The sequence below is a fragment of the Callospermophilus lateralis genome, chromosome 16 (genome assembly GCF_048772815.1).
Source record: "Callospermophilus lateralis isolate mCalLat2 chromosome 16, mCalLat2.hap1, whole genome shotgun sequence".
In the NCBI taxonomy this organism is placed as follows: domain Eukaryota; kingdom Metazoa; phylum Chordata; class Mammalia; order Rodentia; family Sciuridae; genus Callospermophilus; species Callospermophilus lateralis.
In genome coordinates, this window is record NC_135320.1 from 34,998,853 (window position 1) to 35,017,624 (window position 18,772).

The 18,772-nt window shown below is 41.1% G+C and overlaps 1 protein-coding gene across 5 annotated transcripts in view; it reads right to left on the reverse strand.

Moving 5' to 3' along the window:
* The window catches only part of Jph1 (junctophilin 1), a 79,503-nt gene that overhangs the window by 16,630 nt on the left and 44,101 nt on the right, over positions 1 to 18,772 (reverse strand). For 4 of the 5 annotated variants that reach the window (XM_076835999.1, XM_076835998.1, XM_076835995.1 and 1 more), the window contains exon 3: positions 6,305 to 6,423. In XM_076835999.1, coding sequence (XP_076692114.1) covers positions 6,305 to 6,423 — 119 coding nt within the window. Of the gene's footprint in view, positions 1 to 6,304; positions 6,424 to 17,308; positions 18,179 to 18,772 lie in introns of those variants that run through there. The other variant, XM_076836000.1, reaches the window with a different exon arrangement.

Consider the following 18,772-nt stretch of genomic DNA (forward strand, 5'->3'; position numbering starts at 1 on the left):
GAAAGCACATCAGGGCAAAAGGAAGAGGCCCAGTGAAAGAAAACTGTTCCATTCATGGAGGAATCAGGAAGCAGAGAGAGGGCAAGAAAAAGATGCACCTTTCCAGGGCACACCACCAGTGACCTACCTGCTCCATCCACATACCATCTACTCACAGTTACCACCTAGTTATTCAAACTAGGATGGACTGATTTGGTTACCCTTCTCATAATCCAATCACTTTACTTCTGAACATTCATGCATTAACACAAGGGCTTCTGGGGAGACTCCTCATATCCAATCCATAAACATGCTTTCATATAGAGTAAAGGGAATTCTTCCCACTTCTTATACTATATTATTAGTAACAGGTCAAGTTGAAGATAATTTGTCCATTAGAGGAATTTTTATTAATGGCTTTAGAAAGCTAAATTTTGGACTCCTTTGATTTCTTTTTTTTTTTTTTTAAATAAATTTTTAGTTGTCAATGAACTTTATTTATTTATATGCAGTGCTGAGAATCAAACCCAGTACTTCACACATGCTAGGCAAGCACTCTACCACTGAGCCACAACCCCAGCCCTCATTTCTTTTTTTAAAAAAACATACTTTTAGTTGTAGATGGATACACTATCTTTATTTTATTTACGTTTTATGTGGTGCTGAGGATTGAACCCAGTGCCTCACAAGTGCTAGGCAGCACTCTACCAACTGAGCCACAGCCTGAGCTCCTGAATTAATTTCTTATCATGTTTTTTAATTCTCAAATACAAGTCTAATCACTCTTTCAATTTCAGAAGTCTGGTGTGGCACAGGTTTTTTGCCCCAAGTGCATGAGGAAAAGCATGTCTTACATAATTGCTTTTGCCTACTCTTCTAAGATGAGTTTTCCCAGGTATATCCATCCAGATTCATCAACAGGGTTTTGATGAAACTCTAAATCTGTTGAGCTCAAAGAATTGACTAGAGCTGGGTGTGGTGGCACACACCTATAATCCCACACCAGTAATCTCAGGAGGCTAGGGCAGGAATGTTCCAAGTTTGAGGCCAACCTGGGCAACTTAGACCCTGTCTCAAAATAAAATTAAAATGGCTGTAGATGTAGTTCAGAGGTAGCACACTCCTGGGTTCAATCCATGATGCTGTCACCACCACCACAATGAAAAAGAATCTACTAGAACAATGAAAGTATATTTTAGCACCAAAGTTTAGATTTAAAAAAATGCCTAACTTTATTATGCTTTTAAAAATGGCTAGCTAAAGAAATATACACACTCCCATTGGGAACTATACTTGCAGCCAATCCTCAGCCAAACCTGAGGTGTTATCCCCAGAGATTTTTATTTAGTAAGTACAAATCAAAGCCCTAGAAATCTTAATGTTCATCTAATGCTCCAGATGATCCTAGTATACCAAATCACAGGTGTTTGAAAGCATGCAAAAAAAATGCACATGTTGACTGGATGTGGTCCTCATACCAGCCTCATATGACTACATCCATTTGGAAATGGTTCCAAAGTGGCACAGCCATGTGACAGCTGGCCAAACAATAAGTATATACAGCTAGCTTTTCCATAGTAAGATGGAATGCTTTTTAAACAAGACATTTAATATAATGCAGAGGACAGAAGTTTTTCCTGGAAGGCTTTCTCTTGGAAGGCACATGCTGTGCCCGCTACTTGTCCTGTGTGGTTGTGTGTGTTAGGAGTGCGGTGCCAGCAACATAAAGCTGATGAGATGCAGCAGTTCATTAAGAGGACTAGCCAGAAAGCTGCCAGGGAGGGAAATTATGACAAGTGCTGATGCAGTCAGCATTTTTAAGTCAGTCGTGTTTTTATAGACACCATTTATGAATTCTAAGGGCTTTGTCTCCACTGGGGATTTAAACTGGGAAGTAGTCAGATGCAGGTCACCTGCTCAGTGACATGCCACGCGATATGAAGTAAGTCAGCACACCACCCACTGACACTGGAAGCTAAGTCGTCATGGTTGGCACAAAGGTTGTGTACAGACAATGGCAGATGGTGGCAGCAGGGAATCCAGTTTGAACTTCAGAGGTGAGCCACCATGGGCTGGCTATGGGCAGAAGGAGCACCATGAACAGTCCCCCAAACAAATTTGTAGAAGGGCAGTGCCCATAGCAAATGCTTCGTAGTGACAGCAGAAGTCATTAAGCAGAAATTAGGCATTTTCTCAGGAGGCTGCCAATCAAACTGATTGAACAACTCTAAAAGCATGATTTAACCAGTAGCAGGACCACTTTCGCATCCCCTCCTTTCCTCTAGGACCTTACAGATCCATCTGTAACCATGCCACCCCGTCTGTGACCACAGCCATAGCACTTGCCTGAGAGCCGTGGGACATCTATTCCGGTGCCCAGCCCTGGGCCAGCACTCAATACATGTTTGGTGAAACTGAATATTATGGGAATGAATATGTGGTGAGAATAACCAGAAAACTTAAGAATTACTAATTTCATGTGTGCTAGTGGATTATTTGCTTTCTCTTTTTCATAAAAAAAATGTATTTTAGGTTTGGAAGGAGAGCTTAGCAGCCATCTGTTTCTGGATGCTTCATTTTTCTTAACCCAAAGTAGGACAGATTAAGGAGAGGCATAGGCAATTATGTTTTTACAGACTTCTAACTCCTGTCGGAAATGCAAGCTTAGTTAACGCTAGTCCATAATAATCTACACCCGAGACTTCACTTTCACCTTCGATAATGAGTGTACTCTGTGTGTGAGCACAACCTGCTGAAACAGGGCAATAAGCATGTTGCCTAAGGAAGTGGGCTGCCTGTCTCCCAAAGGGGTTCAGAGTCATAAATTCACCACATTCTGGAACAGTGTTTCAATTTCTTTAGCCCATGGCCAGCTCCACTGATAAATAAAACGATTTTTACATCCTATTTAAGAACAATTAAGAACAAAACAAGAATCTTGATAGGGAACAAACTGAAACTACAGGACAAAGAATCCTGTGTATAGTTTCCCAGTTGTCCTTGTTCTCCAACCCCTTCATCTTCTTGGTGATCACCCTCCGAACCTTCATCTCAGCCCTCCTGGCTTAGGAACACGATTTTATCAGCACAACCATGGCTTGGGGTAGATACATATGACCACAGCTCACAAGACTGATGTATGATACCGAAAAGCCAATTCATTAGTTGACAGCAAGCTCTCCCTCTTGACAGACCTCCGTGGAAAGCCTGATCACAAAATTAGTTACTGATAAATGTGGCATGGGGACAAGGAGCATAAGATGAATCAACTACCTAATGGCATGAAGCTGAGCTGGCCTGATGCAGCCATTTCCTGGGTCAGGATGATCTTGCCAAGACAGCCACACACACCGCTGGCTATACTTTCCTGCCTCCTTCCCCCCAACATCCTCGCCAGTGCAACTACAATGATCCCAGGTTTGGCTCAGGCTTCTCTGGGCAGGGTTTGGATGAACACTGCCAATCTCTGCCTCTGTGACTAACTTTTCTTCTACACTTCCTCGGGTTGCTGATTCTTTCTGGAGGTGTTGTCCTACACCCAGTGATGTTAGAGGAAATCCTGCAGTTCTTACAGCCACGCTATCACCGCAGATCATCTGACCTCTCTCTGTGCAGTGTCATGGCTCATTTTCAAGTTTAACCTTCAGAGGGCAAACTTCTTCTGAGTTCTTGGGAGTGACTCACTATGTCATTCACACTGAGAACAATTCAACTGTCTCTATGTAATCATCTATACACACACTCACATACATCCATTTGTATGCTCTTTCATTATTGGAACTTTACTCTTTGAGAACGGCCCATATGGCTGTTTTTTTTTTCCTGCATTTTTAACTCAACTATAGAATCATTTCTTTTTTTGAACTACAGCCATGAGATTTAACTAAGATGGTGTATACCTGAAAATACCACCTGCTCGTAAAAAATCAATTTACCATGAAAGTGTCCAAAATGTAAGCTATGATATCCTTTTTCTTAGGGCTTGCAGCTTCTAGGCATGGCACAGGTATGGCAAACAATGGAGATATTTATGTCTGAGATATGTAGACTCGATGAGCAGCCTGACTTAGAAGAATTCCTTGTAAGCCCTGTTAGCAAATGTCTATGTGATATGATCACCCTGTAAATGCAGAGTGGAAAGCATGAGTTAAGGCCCCTGAGAAGACCTGTGATGCTCCCTACAGAAAGGGCCTTCTCTCCAGTGGATACAGGAAGTGCTGGCCGTGGGTGCAGCCTTTCCGGGAGCTCCGGCTGCCAACAGACCCACTGTCATATCATGCTCCTGGGATGGATTCATTACTGATGGACCCCTTGCTTATGAGAGACTGTTTTAGTTAAGAAGGGGTAGAATTACTTTTTCCCACAATATTTCTTTCCCCTCAAATGCTTTTACACCATAAAAGCCCTTTAAAACCATTCAGTCTGGAAAACTGAGATGACCTTCCATATCACTTCCCTCTTGCTCACACCTAATAGAAGTCTCGAGAGACCTCACTGCCCAGCAGGACTCGGCATCTGCAGACAACAATAGTAAGTTTGCTTTCAAAGCAGCCCAAGCCCAGCATCTCCTCGCTGTCCAGCTTCTTTCTACCATGGCAGCTCCCTGGAGAGCCCAGGAACACCTATTAGGTTTGCTGAACACCTCCTGGAGCTCTTACCTCCCGGAATAGCTAATTCACCAAAGTACTTACACACTGGGGAAGTGTGAACAAAACAGGTGATTCCAGTACTATCTATCAGTACCGGAAGAGGAAATCAAAGGAGTCCTTTTGCAACAAAATATAAATATGTATACAGGATTCAAATCTACCCACTGGCTTCCAAGAGATGTACATGAGAGAAATACCCATATCAGTGATTGCCTCTGTGTTGGTCTTGGACTCTTGGAGAGTTCACTCCATGAGAATAATATCTAACATCTCAGTATTGAACTGGGCCCCTCTCTAGATTTGCTTACATAAAAACTAAAAACTGAGTCTTTTTTAACCTAGCCCTTTACTGTCTTTCTTTTCAAGAAACAATAATGAAATAAAACAATAAAAAACGAAAAAGGGGCTGGGGTTGTGGCTCAGTGGCAGAGTGCTCACTTAGTACATTTGAGATCCTGGGTTTGATCCTCAGAACCACATAAAAATAAATATTTTAAAATAAAGATATTGTGTCCAACTAAAAACTAAATGTTAAAAACAAAAACAAAAAAAGAAGCATACCTCTAAATCAGCAGGTCAATTTTTTTTTTTTTTTTTTTTTTTTTTTTTGCATTACTCCATCCTTTATTAAAGCCAAGTTTCTAGATTTTCTACGGTTCTTGCCATTCTGCGCACATTCACTTACTCTGTATATCGGGACTCAGAGATCCCCCTGGTTCTTATGCTGTCTCACCCTCAGCAGAACCACAAGCAAACCAAACACCCACACCACTCAGGGTGCTGGGAAGGATGGGATGATATGCAGCTTGATTGATTTAATAAAAATCAATGGGTGGAAATTCTTTACCATGAAAATATAAATTTTAATAGAAATTTAGAACATTTTGATCTCTTTACCTAAAAATCTGTTTCTCTCTGTAAACAATCACTAGAAAGATGTTGTATATAGAACAATGGAGACACATATATTCAAAGGTATAGCTATTTTGAAAACAAAAAACCCTGTTAGTATATTACAGAAAGGGATGAAAACAGCTTACTGGGAGACTACTAGGAAGTGAGTTAAATTTAAACTTCCTGCAAGTATTTGTTGGTGGCTATTTCTTAATATTTGAGAGACAGGTGATCAAGATGGTTTTGTTTTTTTTTTTTTTAATTTGAGGTTGTCACTTTCCATTTTTTCCATTACAACATGCATTTCCCTTTTCATCTATTACGGTTAATCTGTTTTCAAGTAGTTACTAACTAACAACACGCCTCTGAGTTTCAGTATAGGTACGTAAAAAAACAAACGAAGAAACCCCACAGTACTAACTAGTTCTTCTCCTATTGCTGATGCCATTATTGTCTGTGTCTCTGAATCTGGGGACATTTGTGATGGAATGTGCAACTAACACAATTTTTCATAAGTCAGATACTTTTAGATTCCTGACTTGTTTGGAGCTCTTGGCTCAAAGCTGGGGGGATATGTGGCTGGGAGTGCAGAGGCAGACAGGGAGTACCCCCCAAATCTCCATTGCTGGCAAACTTGAGGGGATATTTTGTTACTTAATATGCACTCCCACTGATCTTGTAGTATTCATGATTCATGAACAGGGACCTTTATGTGAGAAAGGAAATAAAAGAAAACCAAAGGCAGTGCTCCAATATTTCCCATCAAAGGAGAAGGGTTTTACCTGGTTGGTAGAAATCAGGTGACAGCTCCCTGGCTACAGCTCTCGCGATGTCGCACTCCTGGCGGGCGGCCAGCGCAGCCTGGTCAGCAGCGTCAGCTTTCGCTCTTGCGTGTGCAGTCCTACATGGGGCACGAAAGGGCCAGTCAGCAAAGGTAGCACCTTATTAATTACATGTGGACAAGCAAACGTCCATCCAAGAAAAGAACTGTTCATTAGGATCATGGCCTGATACCTGCAGTACTAAGCTTTGGTGTCCTATCACAGTGGGATTTCAATAAAAAGAGATGAAGCTACCCGTAAATCGCCTCAGACATTTCAGGAGAAAATGAAGAGGATGAGCGGGGCCTGTGTAGCCTGATGCTAAGTCTGGCTGTTGAAACTTATTGGATCAAATCTGTTGGCTGTGGTTGGTGTTACCCACCCTGAAACTATGGAGAGAGCATATGATTTAATACAGTGTTCATGGACTGAATTCCTGTGGTAGAATCAATGTAAAAGTCTGATTAAGCAACATCTGTTAAAGTGGCTTTTGGTGGGGGGGATTAGCAAAACTGTCATTGGTACTCTTTATCAATGTCCGTGGCTTAAAAACTCTCACATGGCCAATTTTGGGTGACCAGCATAATGCTACAAGGGATGTTGCTGGGAGACGTACACTACTGTTTCCTACCTGCCTGCTCAGGAGGGTTACCCAGGAGCCCACTTAGTTCACTTTTAAGCAATATATTTTTTTTTTTTGGTATGAAATAAAAATGAAAAGGGGGCAGAGCTGACACAGACAAAATGGATCTCTTGGTCTTCCATCCCTTCCCTGGCCTATTTGTATTCCCTGAAATCTCTACTACTTCCAAAGGGCTAGGGGCAAGGGAGAAGGAGGCAGGGAAAGCCCTAGGCTTCTTAGGGCAACGCAGGAGAATGGACGTCACCAGTCCCAGCAGAGAGGATGTAGAGGTCAGGCAGAGAACCATGGGTTATCCACTTCCGAAACAGGTAAACCTTGTCTAGTTAATCTTTAGGTGGCAATTATGGGTATCTAATTTTTCTAACTGCTTAAATTTTCTATCATATTTTATTAGCAGTAGGCAGGGCTATAAATAGCTAATAGTAAAAGCTGAATGGAAGTCTGACAGAAGTACGTGCACATCTCCCAGAGACAACAGAGAAGGGAAGAGTTGGGAAATGGCCCTGTGCAGCTGGTCTTCAGGGAGAAACACAGCTGACAGCTGGCTGATGCCAACAGATCCAACCCACAGAGGTACACGGTCAGAAGGAAAAATAGGAGGATGGGGCTGGCTTGAGACCACTGGTAGGAGGCTCCATGCTCAACCTACTTTCTCCAACCCCTTCTTCTCATCCTGGGTTCTCATGGTGCCCACATGTCTTCTTAGGACCCAGCCAAGCCTGGAGGCTTGATGTACTAGATTGGAAGCTCCACGAAGAGTGGGAGTTTGGATGTTTGATCCTCTGCTATAAATCCCAATGCAATGCACAGAACACTACCTGGGCACACTACTGGGGGGCCACTTTATGAATCAAGAAATGAATGACACTTCCTCAGAACAGCCGGACAGTTAACTTACAAATAAATGCAATGACAAAACCATACAGACAATAAAGGAACAGTGGGTGCCAGGAGTTCAGAGTACAAGTGGGAAAAGGGGGAATGAGTGGAGCTGAGGGATGCTCCTTAGGCATCTGTCAACATCCACAGACTCCCCAACAAGGAGCGTGGACTCTAATGCAAACAACAGCCTTGAATGTTATGTACTGATAGTGGCTCGTCAGTTATACCAAAAGCACTCACTGATGCAAGATGAAGGAAGCTGCACATGGGCCTTGGGTAGGGAGAAGAGGCAGATGGGAACTCTTTGTGCTTTCTGGTCAATTTTTCTAGTAACTTAAAAACTGGTCTAAAAAATAGACTCTATTAATTAAAAATAAATGAATTAACTCCAATCCATCAAAACAAATTTTTTTTTTTTTCTGAATCATGTAGGATATTTCCGATTACTTCTGTCTACAGGGTATCCTAAAACACAAAATGGAAACAAAACCAAGAAGCTAAGAGAACATATTCCTAAGCAACTGCTGTAGAAGCTGGTTGCGTGGTGCCATCCTTGATGGTGGGGGAGGCTTTGTTCTGTGTCTGAGAGTCAGGAGATGCCCTCTGTTAATGTTCTTTCAGTTTCTCAGAATCTTTCCCAGAATGATCTTCCATTTTATCTGCTATTCTTAGCTAGAGCCTAATTATGTCTAGGTATCATAATTAATGAAGCCATAAGAGTACAGCGGCGCTGCCTTATCATGTAGTCTGCTAGCCCTTCAATGATAAATCTACAAAACTCACGAATATATCACTTACTCTGATACAATTGCAATGTGCCATTATATACACTCAAATAAAATGGTAGTATTATCTCCACCACTTTTGACAATAGGCTAAACTGGAGAACAGATAAATACAGCTTACTCTTCTGCAGATACATTTTGAAAGCACAGAGTTATGGGAGCTTCATGTGCCACTTTTTTACTTAACTCTTTACTTTTTCATTTAACTCTTTACTTTTTTACTTACTCTTTCCTGTAAGACTAAACCGAGGGAGAGGACTTCCTTGTCTAGCCCAGCTCCATGCTGAACAGAGTACTGCTGCACGGCTGGTCAAAGCCACATCCAAACTTGAACCCAGAAGTCTGCTCAGAAGCTTTTGGTGAACCCAATCTTGAGATGTGGAACAGAACAGGAGCTCTGAGTTTGCTGTTACCATCAGTCACATGTGCCCACGGCTACTGGAATGTCTAGCTTTCGCCCAGGAATAATCTGGACTTGCCTCTGGCTCATGTTAGTGAATTCATGTGTTCAAATCCCAGGCCCGGTTCCAGAGCTGCACACGACCCCTTTAATCAGCCAGCTGGTACAGACATGCCATTGTTCCTGGGGTGCAGCATCGGGCTGGGCAGTCTGCAGAGGTCAGCTGAAACCACTCAGCGGGATGCCTTGCTGCTGCAGCTGGTCACAAGGAAAACATATGTGCACAGAAGGAGCCTGGTACCCAGGACACATTTCATTCATTCAAAAGCTTGCTGACATTTATAAGTCTTTTAGGCCTTTTCCACATACCATTATCACATAAGCTTCCCCCACTGAATGCAGTAAAAATAACCAAGAAGCAACTCCTTTTAGTGAGGCATCAGTTGCTGACTTTTAGGGCTCTCATTTTACAAATAATCCAAAGTTTTAACTTGTGGAGAGTTATGACGTGGGCAAAACCATGAGAATGATGCTGATATACAGAGAGACCTCACAGCCTGATAATTTTTTCCCAGACACCATCCCTGCAGAGGTCAGCTGTGAACAGAGACACCAGGAACCAAAACTTCTTAATGCCAGGCAGAACTTGGGAGTTAAGAATGTAACTACCAATTATTTTTTGAATCAGTCACCTGATGAGTATCTAAGGTTTTTTTTCTTTAAGGATCAAAACAGTGCTTCAAAACCTCTCAGGGCACCTTAGTTGGAAAACAATAATGGAGTTTTCCCAATTTTTTTTTCACTTTCCTCCCTAATTGACACATTCAATTTTTCTTAGATATAACAATGCTTTTATAAAAAGCATATTCAACTGTACACTGAACATGCTCTACCTACACTCCTCCTCTGGCCAACAAACATGCTGCTCAGGGTCCTTAAAGGTCTACTCTGACTTATAGCTTTTGATAGCTCCTATGTCTACCCTGACACAGCTGATAAAGATTTTAATCTAGAATCTACCACAATTCTGCTAATGGTAAAACTGATACTTACAAAATTTGCTATTTCTACTTTTTATACATTCTCTTCTCAACAATAAACTGCTTCAAAAGTACGCTGATTTGGAGGCTGGAGGTTTAGCTCAGTGTTCAATCTCCAGTCTCTTTCTCTCTCACACATATATATTCTGCTGTCCTTTTAAAATGTATTATATGTATTAAGTCAGAGTTATTTTACTGATCCAACCCTTAAAACTTGATGGCAAAGGCTATACTCTAATTGGTTCAGCGTCTGCTCTTGTGATTTGCTTTGACAACCAAGTATTTAAAGCTAATTATTAGGAAAATTTAAAAATAAGAGCAACTGGTAGATAGCCTGAGAAAACCCAAATCTCAGCTGATGGCAATACTGCACTTGCAGTTGCTCAAGCCAAACCCTCTGAGCCATCCCTGATCCCTCCCTTTCTTTCACATGCCCCACCAATTGTCAGCAAATCCAGTTGGCACCACCTTCAAAATACATCCTCAATCCAACTGTTGCTCCTGCCCTGGTCGCAGCATTAACATCTCACCAGGGTTACTGCAAAGGCAGAGCCCATCTCTTGCCATTTTATTTCCCTTCTGGTTCTCTTGAAAATGCCTGACAATAATCAGAAATTCTTTCCTGGGTTATGGCATCATGGGGGATAAAATGCAAAAAATATGACCTGTGAGCCTTCCTTTTGGACTGTGACATTACTCATTTATGTGAGACCTAGATTTCAGAAAACCAATTATCTTGTGCAGACAGTTGCAGCTCTTTTAAAGAAAAAATTAGTCTGTTGAGCAAGGAATACTCCCTGATAGGAGAAGAAGCAACTGGCTGCTGAAATCGCAATTGAAAATCAGAGCCATGATTAGGTGACTAGCACTTGGTAAGAAACTGGTCCTTCAATCTGGATTTGGTTCTTGGATAAGACAAACCCTGTGAGGCTCAGCACATGCTCCTGGTGCTCAGCAAAGCACAGGGCCCTTAGATGTCTTCCACCTTCTAATCTCAATCTTTCACACAGTGATTGACTGACAGCTGATGAAGATTTTGATCTAGACTAGACAATGATTCTACGATCACTCCACTCTCAGGAACTGGTTTGGGAAGACTACATCTTAGGTGTCCTCATCTATCCCATCTATTGGTTCTTGAATGTTAATTTTCTCCATAAATTATCCTTTTTAAAAAAAGAAATACAAGACAGGACCTGAAGTAGTAACTTCAAGAAACTGAATTCTTAGATTCTGGTTTTAAACATGTTATATCATCAGTGAATAGTTCATCCTCTTTGCTAATGCAGGAGGATCATGTCTTCCTTTCCTCTAAAAGACAGCCAGTTATTTAGGTACAAAAGGTAAACTAAGGGGCAGAATACTGCTATTTAGTTAGGTATTTGATACTTACGGGTCTAAATTTTTGCACATGTATTAGAAAACAGGCTTTGGAAGTATTATTAGTCAGAGATCAGGTCAAGGCCCATCTGAGCCACAAATGGTTCTAGTTGAAGAGATCAAAAGTTAAACCATATTACTTTATCACAGAAATGTCTCTGCAGAATTGCAGTCAGTATCAGTCCCTGGCTTTCTGTCAAGGGCAGAGAAGAATGTTTCTATACCTTTCATGAAATGCTGTCCATTATGTGTATTGTTGTCATGTTTATTGAGATTTAGGTGACGCAATCCTCTCATTGTTCAGTGCCAGGAAAAAAATCAGTCTCTGGTGATAAACTGGTTTGCTTCATTGTACCATACAATGTGGACTACACAATCTGTTGTTTCTCTTCTCGTTAAGGCCACCAGAAAACCTAGAGTTAAAGCAGCCTCCACATAAGCTCGTAGCTCTCTAACCACACGCTCTGATGCTAGACTCCCACCGTCAGGGACGCATCGTGAATGTGACAGATGAGAGGGCTCTGAAAGCACTTTCTGGAAACCGGCAGGATATTTACACAAAACAAAAAGCCAATTCCCGGATCAATAAATTCTTGTTACACTAGTTTCTTGAGCTCCAGCCCCTGTCAGTGTGCTAATACTCAGGGGACAGGTATAATGATTTGGGAACAGCAGCGTTTACTACTCAGTCTCCTTTTTATAAGATTTCCTCTAAGTTATAACATTTTCACACTTAGAAAAATCAGTCCTCACTCTTCAGTACTTTAGCAACTTTATTCCCTAACATCTGATCAACAACTTAATAAGCTTAAAGGCTACAGTCTATTGATAGCCAGGTCAAAGTCGCATTTTTACTCCTTAATTGGAATATGCCAAGTAATTCCACTTTATCTTTTTTTTTTTTTTGGTTGCTTCTGGGGATGAAACCCAGGGTATCTTACATGCTAGGCAAGTATTCCACCACTGACCTACACGCCCAGCCCCTACATTTTATTTGACAACAATAAAATAAAATTTTATTTTATAAAAATTATCTGAGATTTACCTCCCGATGTTATTTATATCAGATGAGAAAAAAATGTGATATTAAAAAAAATTTAAGGCATGTTTTATTCTTGAAATAATCTTTGGAGAAAAGTCCTTTTTAATGAGGGTCATTTTAAAGTTCAAGCACATTACCATTAAATAATATTAAAACATCTATTTCAAGCTTAAGCACCTGCAATCCAGTAAATGGGCAAAAATACTTGCCAATCACATATCTGACAGGGGGTTAGTATCCAGAATATATAAAACATTCTTACAATTCAACAACAAAATACCTTATCAAAAAATAAGCCAAAAACCTGAATAGGCATTTCTCCAAAAAAGATACACAAATGGCCATGAAACATGAAGAGGTGCTCAGCATCACTAAACACCAGGGGAATGCAAATCAAAACAATGAGATCCTATCTCACACCCATCAGGATGGTTACTACCAAGAAACCAGAAAGTTACAAGAATGTGCAGAAACCAGAACCCCCTGCACTGCCGGCAGGAAGGTGAAGTGGCTGCTGCTCTTCTGGAACATACTATGGCAGCTCCTCAGAAAATTTAAAATAGAATTGTCACATGGTCTGCCAATTGGATTTTGGATATAGGCACAGAAGTAAAGGAAAGCAGGGTCTTAAAGAGAGATTTGCACACCAAGTTCACAGCAGCATTATAATAGCCAAAAGTTTGAAGCAACCCAAGTGTCAATAGATGAATAAACCACAAAAAAATTGGTATATGTAAATATATTATGCAAGCCTTAAAAAGGAAATTTAGATACATGTTTCAACATGGATAAACCTTGCCGACTTTAGGCTAAGTGGAGTGGGCCAGTCACAAAGAGACAAATATTGTATAGGGTAGCTAGGGTAGTCAAATTTGTAGAGAAAGAAAGAATGAATTGTGGTTGCCAGGGGCTGGAGGGAGACTTTGGAAAGATGGTTAGTGGGTACAGCACTTCAGTTTTGCAAGATGAAAAACTTCTGAGGGATCAGTCATAAAAGTAAAGGAATAACTGCTGGAAATTTTTGGAAAGATGTCAGAACTTCCAAACATGCAGACAGTTTTCCTGTCTGTTTTGCTACCATAAATACCTTCCATAGAAGCCGTCTTCAAAAATCCTAGTGGAAGGGATAAATGGGTGAGGAGGAGAGAAACATAAGGGATAACCCCAAGATTCCAAATAGTTATTCAGACGCCTGGTCTTACAGCAGATAGAAACTGTGTAGGCCCTACTCCAGTTTGGAGGTGATGACACACTCAGTTTTACACAAGTAGGAGTTTATGTGAAGAGCATTTATAGTTGGGAATACAGTTTATAATGTAAATACAGTTTATGATGTAAACTAGAGGTCCAGGCAATAAACAGAAGTGTGAGCACCATGATGCGTTCAAGGAAAGGTGGTTGAACTCGTCAGGAAGCAAAGAATTGAGTATTAAAACCTAAGTGTCCTGGGGACTGGGTGGAAGAAATAGCAAAATAACCCGAGAGAAGGGAGCATACACAGAGCTGGCGAACTTCCCACAGAATCCCTTTAAGTTCTTGGGTGAATCTTGGGCTCCTTTTAGAAGTGAAGTGGGTCACATCAGAATCTGTCTTTCCTCTGGGGTAGCTGCATTTTTCTCAGCCTGACTGGCTGATTTATGATTTATGGCAGCCACTAGCAATGCCGTAAGAATCTGAGGAAGGGACAGTCTGTCAATCCCCCTGTGCTAGGGAAAGTGAAGGCTGAGTCAAGGCGGCTGAATTTGTTGAGACCTATTTGAGGGAGCAGTTGGAATAAGAAGGCCACGGCTGAAGCCAGATGGAAGGGAGTCGGTGAAGAACTGGGCAGAGGAAGTGGAGGAAGCAGGTGTGGGGCACATGCTGGAGACTTTTGACCCAGAAAGGAAGAAGGAAATTTGGACAGTAACCAGAAGAATTAGCTGGGTCAAGGGGAAAGACATTTTACTTGCATTTTAAGTAAATGAGAACTGATAACTAGTGGAAGGTGGGAAGGAAGATGCCCAAAGAATAGGAGAAAATGAAGTTTTGAGAAGATGACTCTTGTTGGAGCCACATCCTAGATGAGGTGAGAGAAACAAAACAGGAAAAAATATTTTTTAAAAAGGGATGAGTTGATCCAATGTTTTAAGGTTATTTGAAGGACAGCAAGTTTGAAAGAGAACAAGAGTGTCATGGGGCTTTGGAACCAGAAAGACCTGGGCTCTCACCTCAATTCATCATGTTGACTGTGCCCCCAATTTTCTTACCTGTAAAATGGGGACAATATTAATGTGTAGAGTTAGACTGAGATCAGGATTGATTTATATGAAGTGCTTAGTATTAACTTAGGGTATTTATTGGATAAATGCCCATTATCTGTCTTCTGCAGAAATTAGAGACAGTGGGGAGATTCTGAGGGCTTAAAGAGGTGAAGATGAAGAATCATCACTGTACCAAAGTTCTAAGGAATGGAAGAGAAGTATATTAGAAATGCTAAGTGGCCCAGGAGAACCTGACCTGGGTTTCTATGACTGTACATCTTTCTCTAGCAGGGTTCTTCTCTGGGAGAAGCACAGGAGGTAGAATGTGGCTATGACACAGAGGCAAAGACCTGGATCAAGGAGGATGGGGAGCAACATAGAATCACCTGGAGCTGTGGGCAGGGAGGAAGAGTCCACCACCAAAGGTGGTCATTGGGTCAGATGAAAAATAAGGAGCTAAGATTGGGTGAAAAATGTGAAGGTAATCAGACAAGTGTAAAGTCATTATCAAAGTAGACTTTATGGTTTTAGGTATTTTTTAGCTGATTAAAATAAGATCTGTCTTTCCTAATGAGAAATTATATAGATAGTGTATTATTTTGACTGAATCTGGCTTGCTATTAAATAATATATCTTTAGGTCCATTTTTTGGGGGGGGGTGCTAGTAGGCCTTTGGCAACATTAGGTAGACCAAATTATTTTAAGGTAGATGCATATTCTATAAGGTGGAGCTAGACATAATCACAAGTACATTTTTTCTTGGGCACTGTCACAGAGACACCTGGATGTGTCTAATAAGAACTCTGCAGCTTCAGAATCTGAGAACTATTTCTGGATAATGATGAAAATTAAAATGTCGATACTGTTTTTATTTTCCCTTCAGTATTAGGTTTCTTGACTTTTGCCAAGGGTCTGTTAGAGGTACAAATTAAATTACGGCTAAGAATTAGAGTGATTTAAGACCACGTAATGGTCAGAACACATGATGGCAGCTCGAGGTCTTCACTTAAAGAACAGACAAATCATTTATTATGGATCATAAACTGGCCTAATCTCCACTTGCTGCTGCAAATGTCCATTAAATGCATACCCCTGGTGCTTAAATAATTCCATTTTATAAATACTTACGTGTTTTTAAAAAATTAAGCCATCACCATTTACTCCTTAAAAACGACACCAGGCCTTTAGATCTTCTCCTTGAACTCAAGTCGAGAAACAATCGCTAAGGTAATAAGATATCCATCTTCTATCATCTGAAATGGCTCTTACGATCCCAAAGCTGCCCCTTCACTTTGTTCTGTCCAGATGAGCCTAACCAGTGAGCAATAGAGGGACCCATTCCTCTATTGGGTTTCTGACGCTTAACGGTACAAACACGAACTTGCTTGGGAGTAGCTATCATCTTGAGCTCTTACCACTTCAGAGGTACACATTTTGAAGCTATAGTTTAGGAAAGAACGACTCTGGGAGAAATACTAAAGTGTCGGGGGTGTGGTTATTCTCTCAGCAAATTAGTTTTCATCATTTCGCATTTCCTGGTAGGAACTGTGGTTCCATTACTCCAGTTACCTCATGCCTAGTCTGGGACCAGAAAGCATTCAATAGTTCAATCAAGGAGTCCTCAACTATTTTTATTTAAATTTCCAGCCTTTTCTGCAACATACAACAACAAGCATGAAGGTACTGCTCTGATACATGCTAAGCCTCTGGATTTGAAGAAGTGACTCTTCAATCTTCTGCTTTACCAGACATATTAAAAACACAGTTGTAAAGTTGGAAAGTCTCTGAGAATCCTGTGGTCCCTCCCTGATGGTCAGGCAATTTTTTTTCTTTTTCCTTTTGTAGAGGTCTGAGACTCAGAGAGACTCAGAAACATATTCAAAGTCACACAGCTATCTTGTGGAATAAATGGATGGAACCCAAGTCTCTTACCCTTTGTGATAATGGCAAGCAAGTATGTTCTGAGAAAGACTTCTGTATTACTTTAGCAAACATTCTAGTATGTAATTATTTCATTTTTCTTTCTGCTCTAAAAATCCACTCATTTTCATAGTTCATGCTTTCTCTTTGAATCTGTTACTGCTCTCTTTAATCAATCTTTATTTTAAATAGACTAATGCCTCTATTGAAAAATGCAAATATTCAGCTTTCTTCTCCTACACATTTTTTTAAAACCAATTTTGGCTGACTTTCAAATGGAATAACACAGCTTAGAAAACATCTTACTAAAGACTACAGGGCAGATTTGCTTCTCATCAAGGTTATTCTTTAGAAGGAACATTTTTAGGTGGTGTTAAAAATACTACAGATTCATCCAACTCAGAGTTGCCTTCCCCAAATCACCAAATTAGTAATTAACGCCTCCAAGTTTAAAAGGAAATATCAGAGGATTATCTAGTTCCCCCTGAATTCTTAAAAAGTTTTCTCTTTTTTCCTCATGAGAATCTCAAAAAATTATGTTGTATTTCCCTATTTTCAGCATTTGCTATGATAAACTGAGAATAGAAAACTTTCATTTTAAAACTCAATAAAATAGCAGCCTATCCAAGGATACTGAGGAAAATAGAAGTGGAAACAAACGGGTAAACCAGGGCTGCTGGTTTTCTCTTTAGCACCTTTAAGTAACAATTGGTATAATGGAGGGGCAAAGACAGTTTTAAAGGTGAATGCATGAACACTGAGATACTAATACACCAATACTTAGAGATGGTAGAAACGCAAAGCAGGATTCAAATCAGGTCTGTCCAAGAATCTTGCTCAAAGAATAGGAATCTTTTCCTCTGGTCCTGATAGATGGTTATATTTATATTCTTACAGTATTTGGAATATTCTTGACCAGATGCCTCCTGTCTATGCATCGACTCTAGAAACATTCTAATGAACTTTTAAATTTTATTTATTTTCATGGTGGGACTGACTGAATCCGGGGCTTGCTAGTTAGCTGGATTGACCCTGTTGCAGCCACTGAAGAATGCAGGGCCTACCTTCCTCGACTCACTGCCTTAGTGACAGATGTATTAACACAAATGAAACCACTCCTCCCCAACAGGAGGATCAGCCCAAGTCCAAAGACACTCAAGAAGAATTCCAGGCACTAAGGGGATGTTATACAACCCAAGGCCGAGGGTTGGGGAGGGGCACAGAGGATGCCATTCCCACCAAGGTAGGGATTTCCCTTCAAGTCCAAGAATTCAGAATCTTCTGTCATCTTGTAATTGTGGGAAGGGCAGGTTGAACTCCAGAGGGGCAGGAGAGTTGCCACCTTAGTATTAAGATCCGAGCTTCTACTGCCTGGCTGGTATCTGATGGTGGCTCTAGCGGGGTCTCCAGTTGGCCCCAGAGCATCCAGCCATCCTTTCAGGTTAGAATTGTTCAACGTGCCAAGTTTTGGCCAGCGATGAGGACTGGAAATAGGTCTTGCCTCTGAAATGACAACAGATTCGGTGACAAAGGACATGCCCCTGCTTTATCAGCTAACTGTCCTCTCTGAAGCATGAATGTGAAAAGCCCCCTTGTCTTTAAGGTGGAGAACACAGAGCCATGAATAGGAGATCCAGGATTCCAGTGGACACTTATAAACTATATTTATAATTTTGGACCCAGAAAATACTGCAAGAGGTGTGATGGAAGACAGGTTCATATTCTAGGCTTTGTCTTGTCATGAAGGAAATGGGGGGGGCACAGAAAGCCCTGTTATAGTGTCATATAGGTCCCTGGGGTCAACCAGTTAGCCGAACACATGAACGTCACTGAGGACAGGGGAGGCTGTGAGAGTCAGCCATGATGTCCAGAAGAGGCCCACCCTGAAGGGACCTCCCTTCCATTAGGGACAGGTATGGAACCCACAGCTCTAGTAGAAAGGACTTTTTCCAAGGAGGACCTGGAATACTCTGGTAGTGGCATTTGTTCCAGAGTCAGGAGGAGAGTTGAGAAGCCTCTGTGTACCCATGACAAGGACATAGTGTTAGAAGCTGGAGGCTGCTCACTGTTAGGAGCTCTCTTGGACCTCAGGAACAC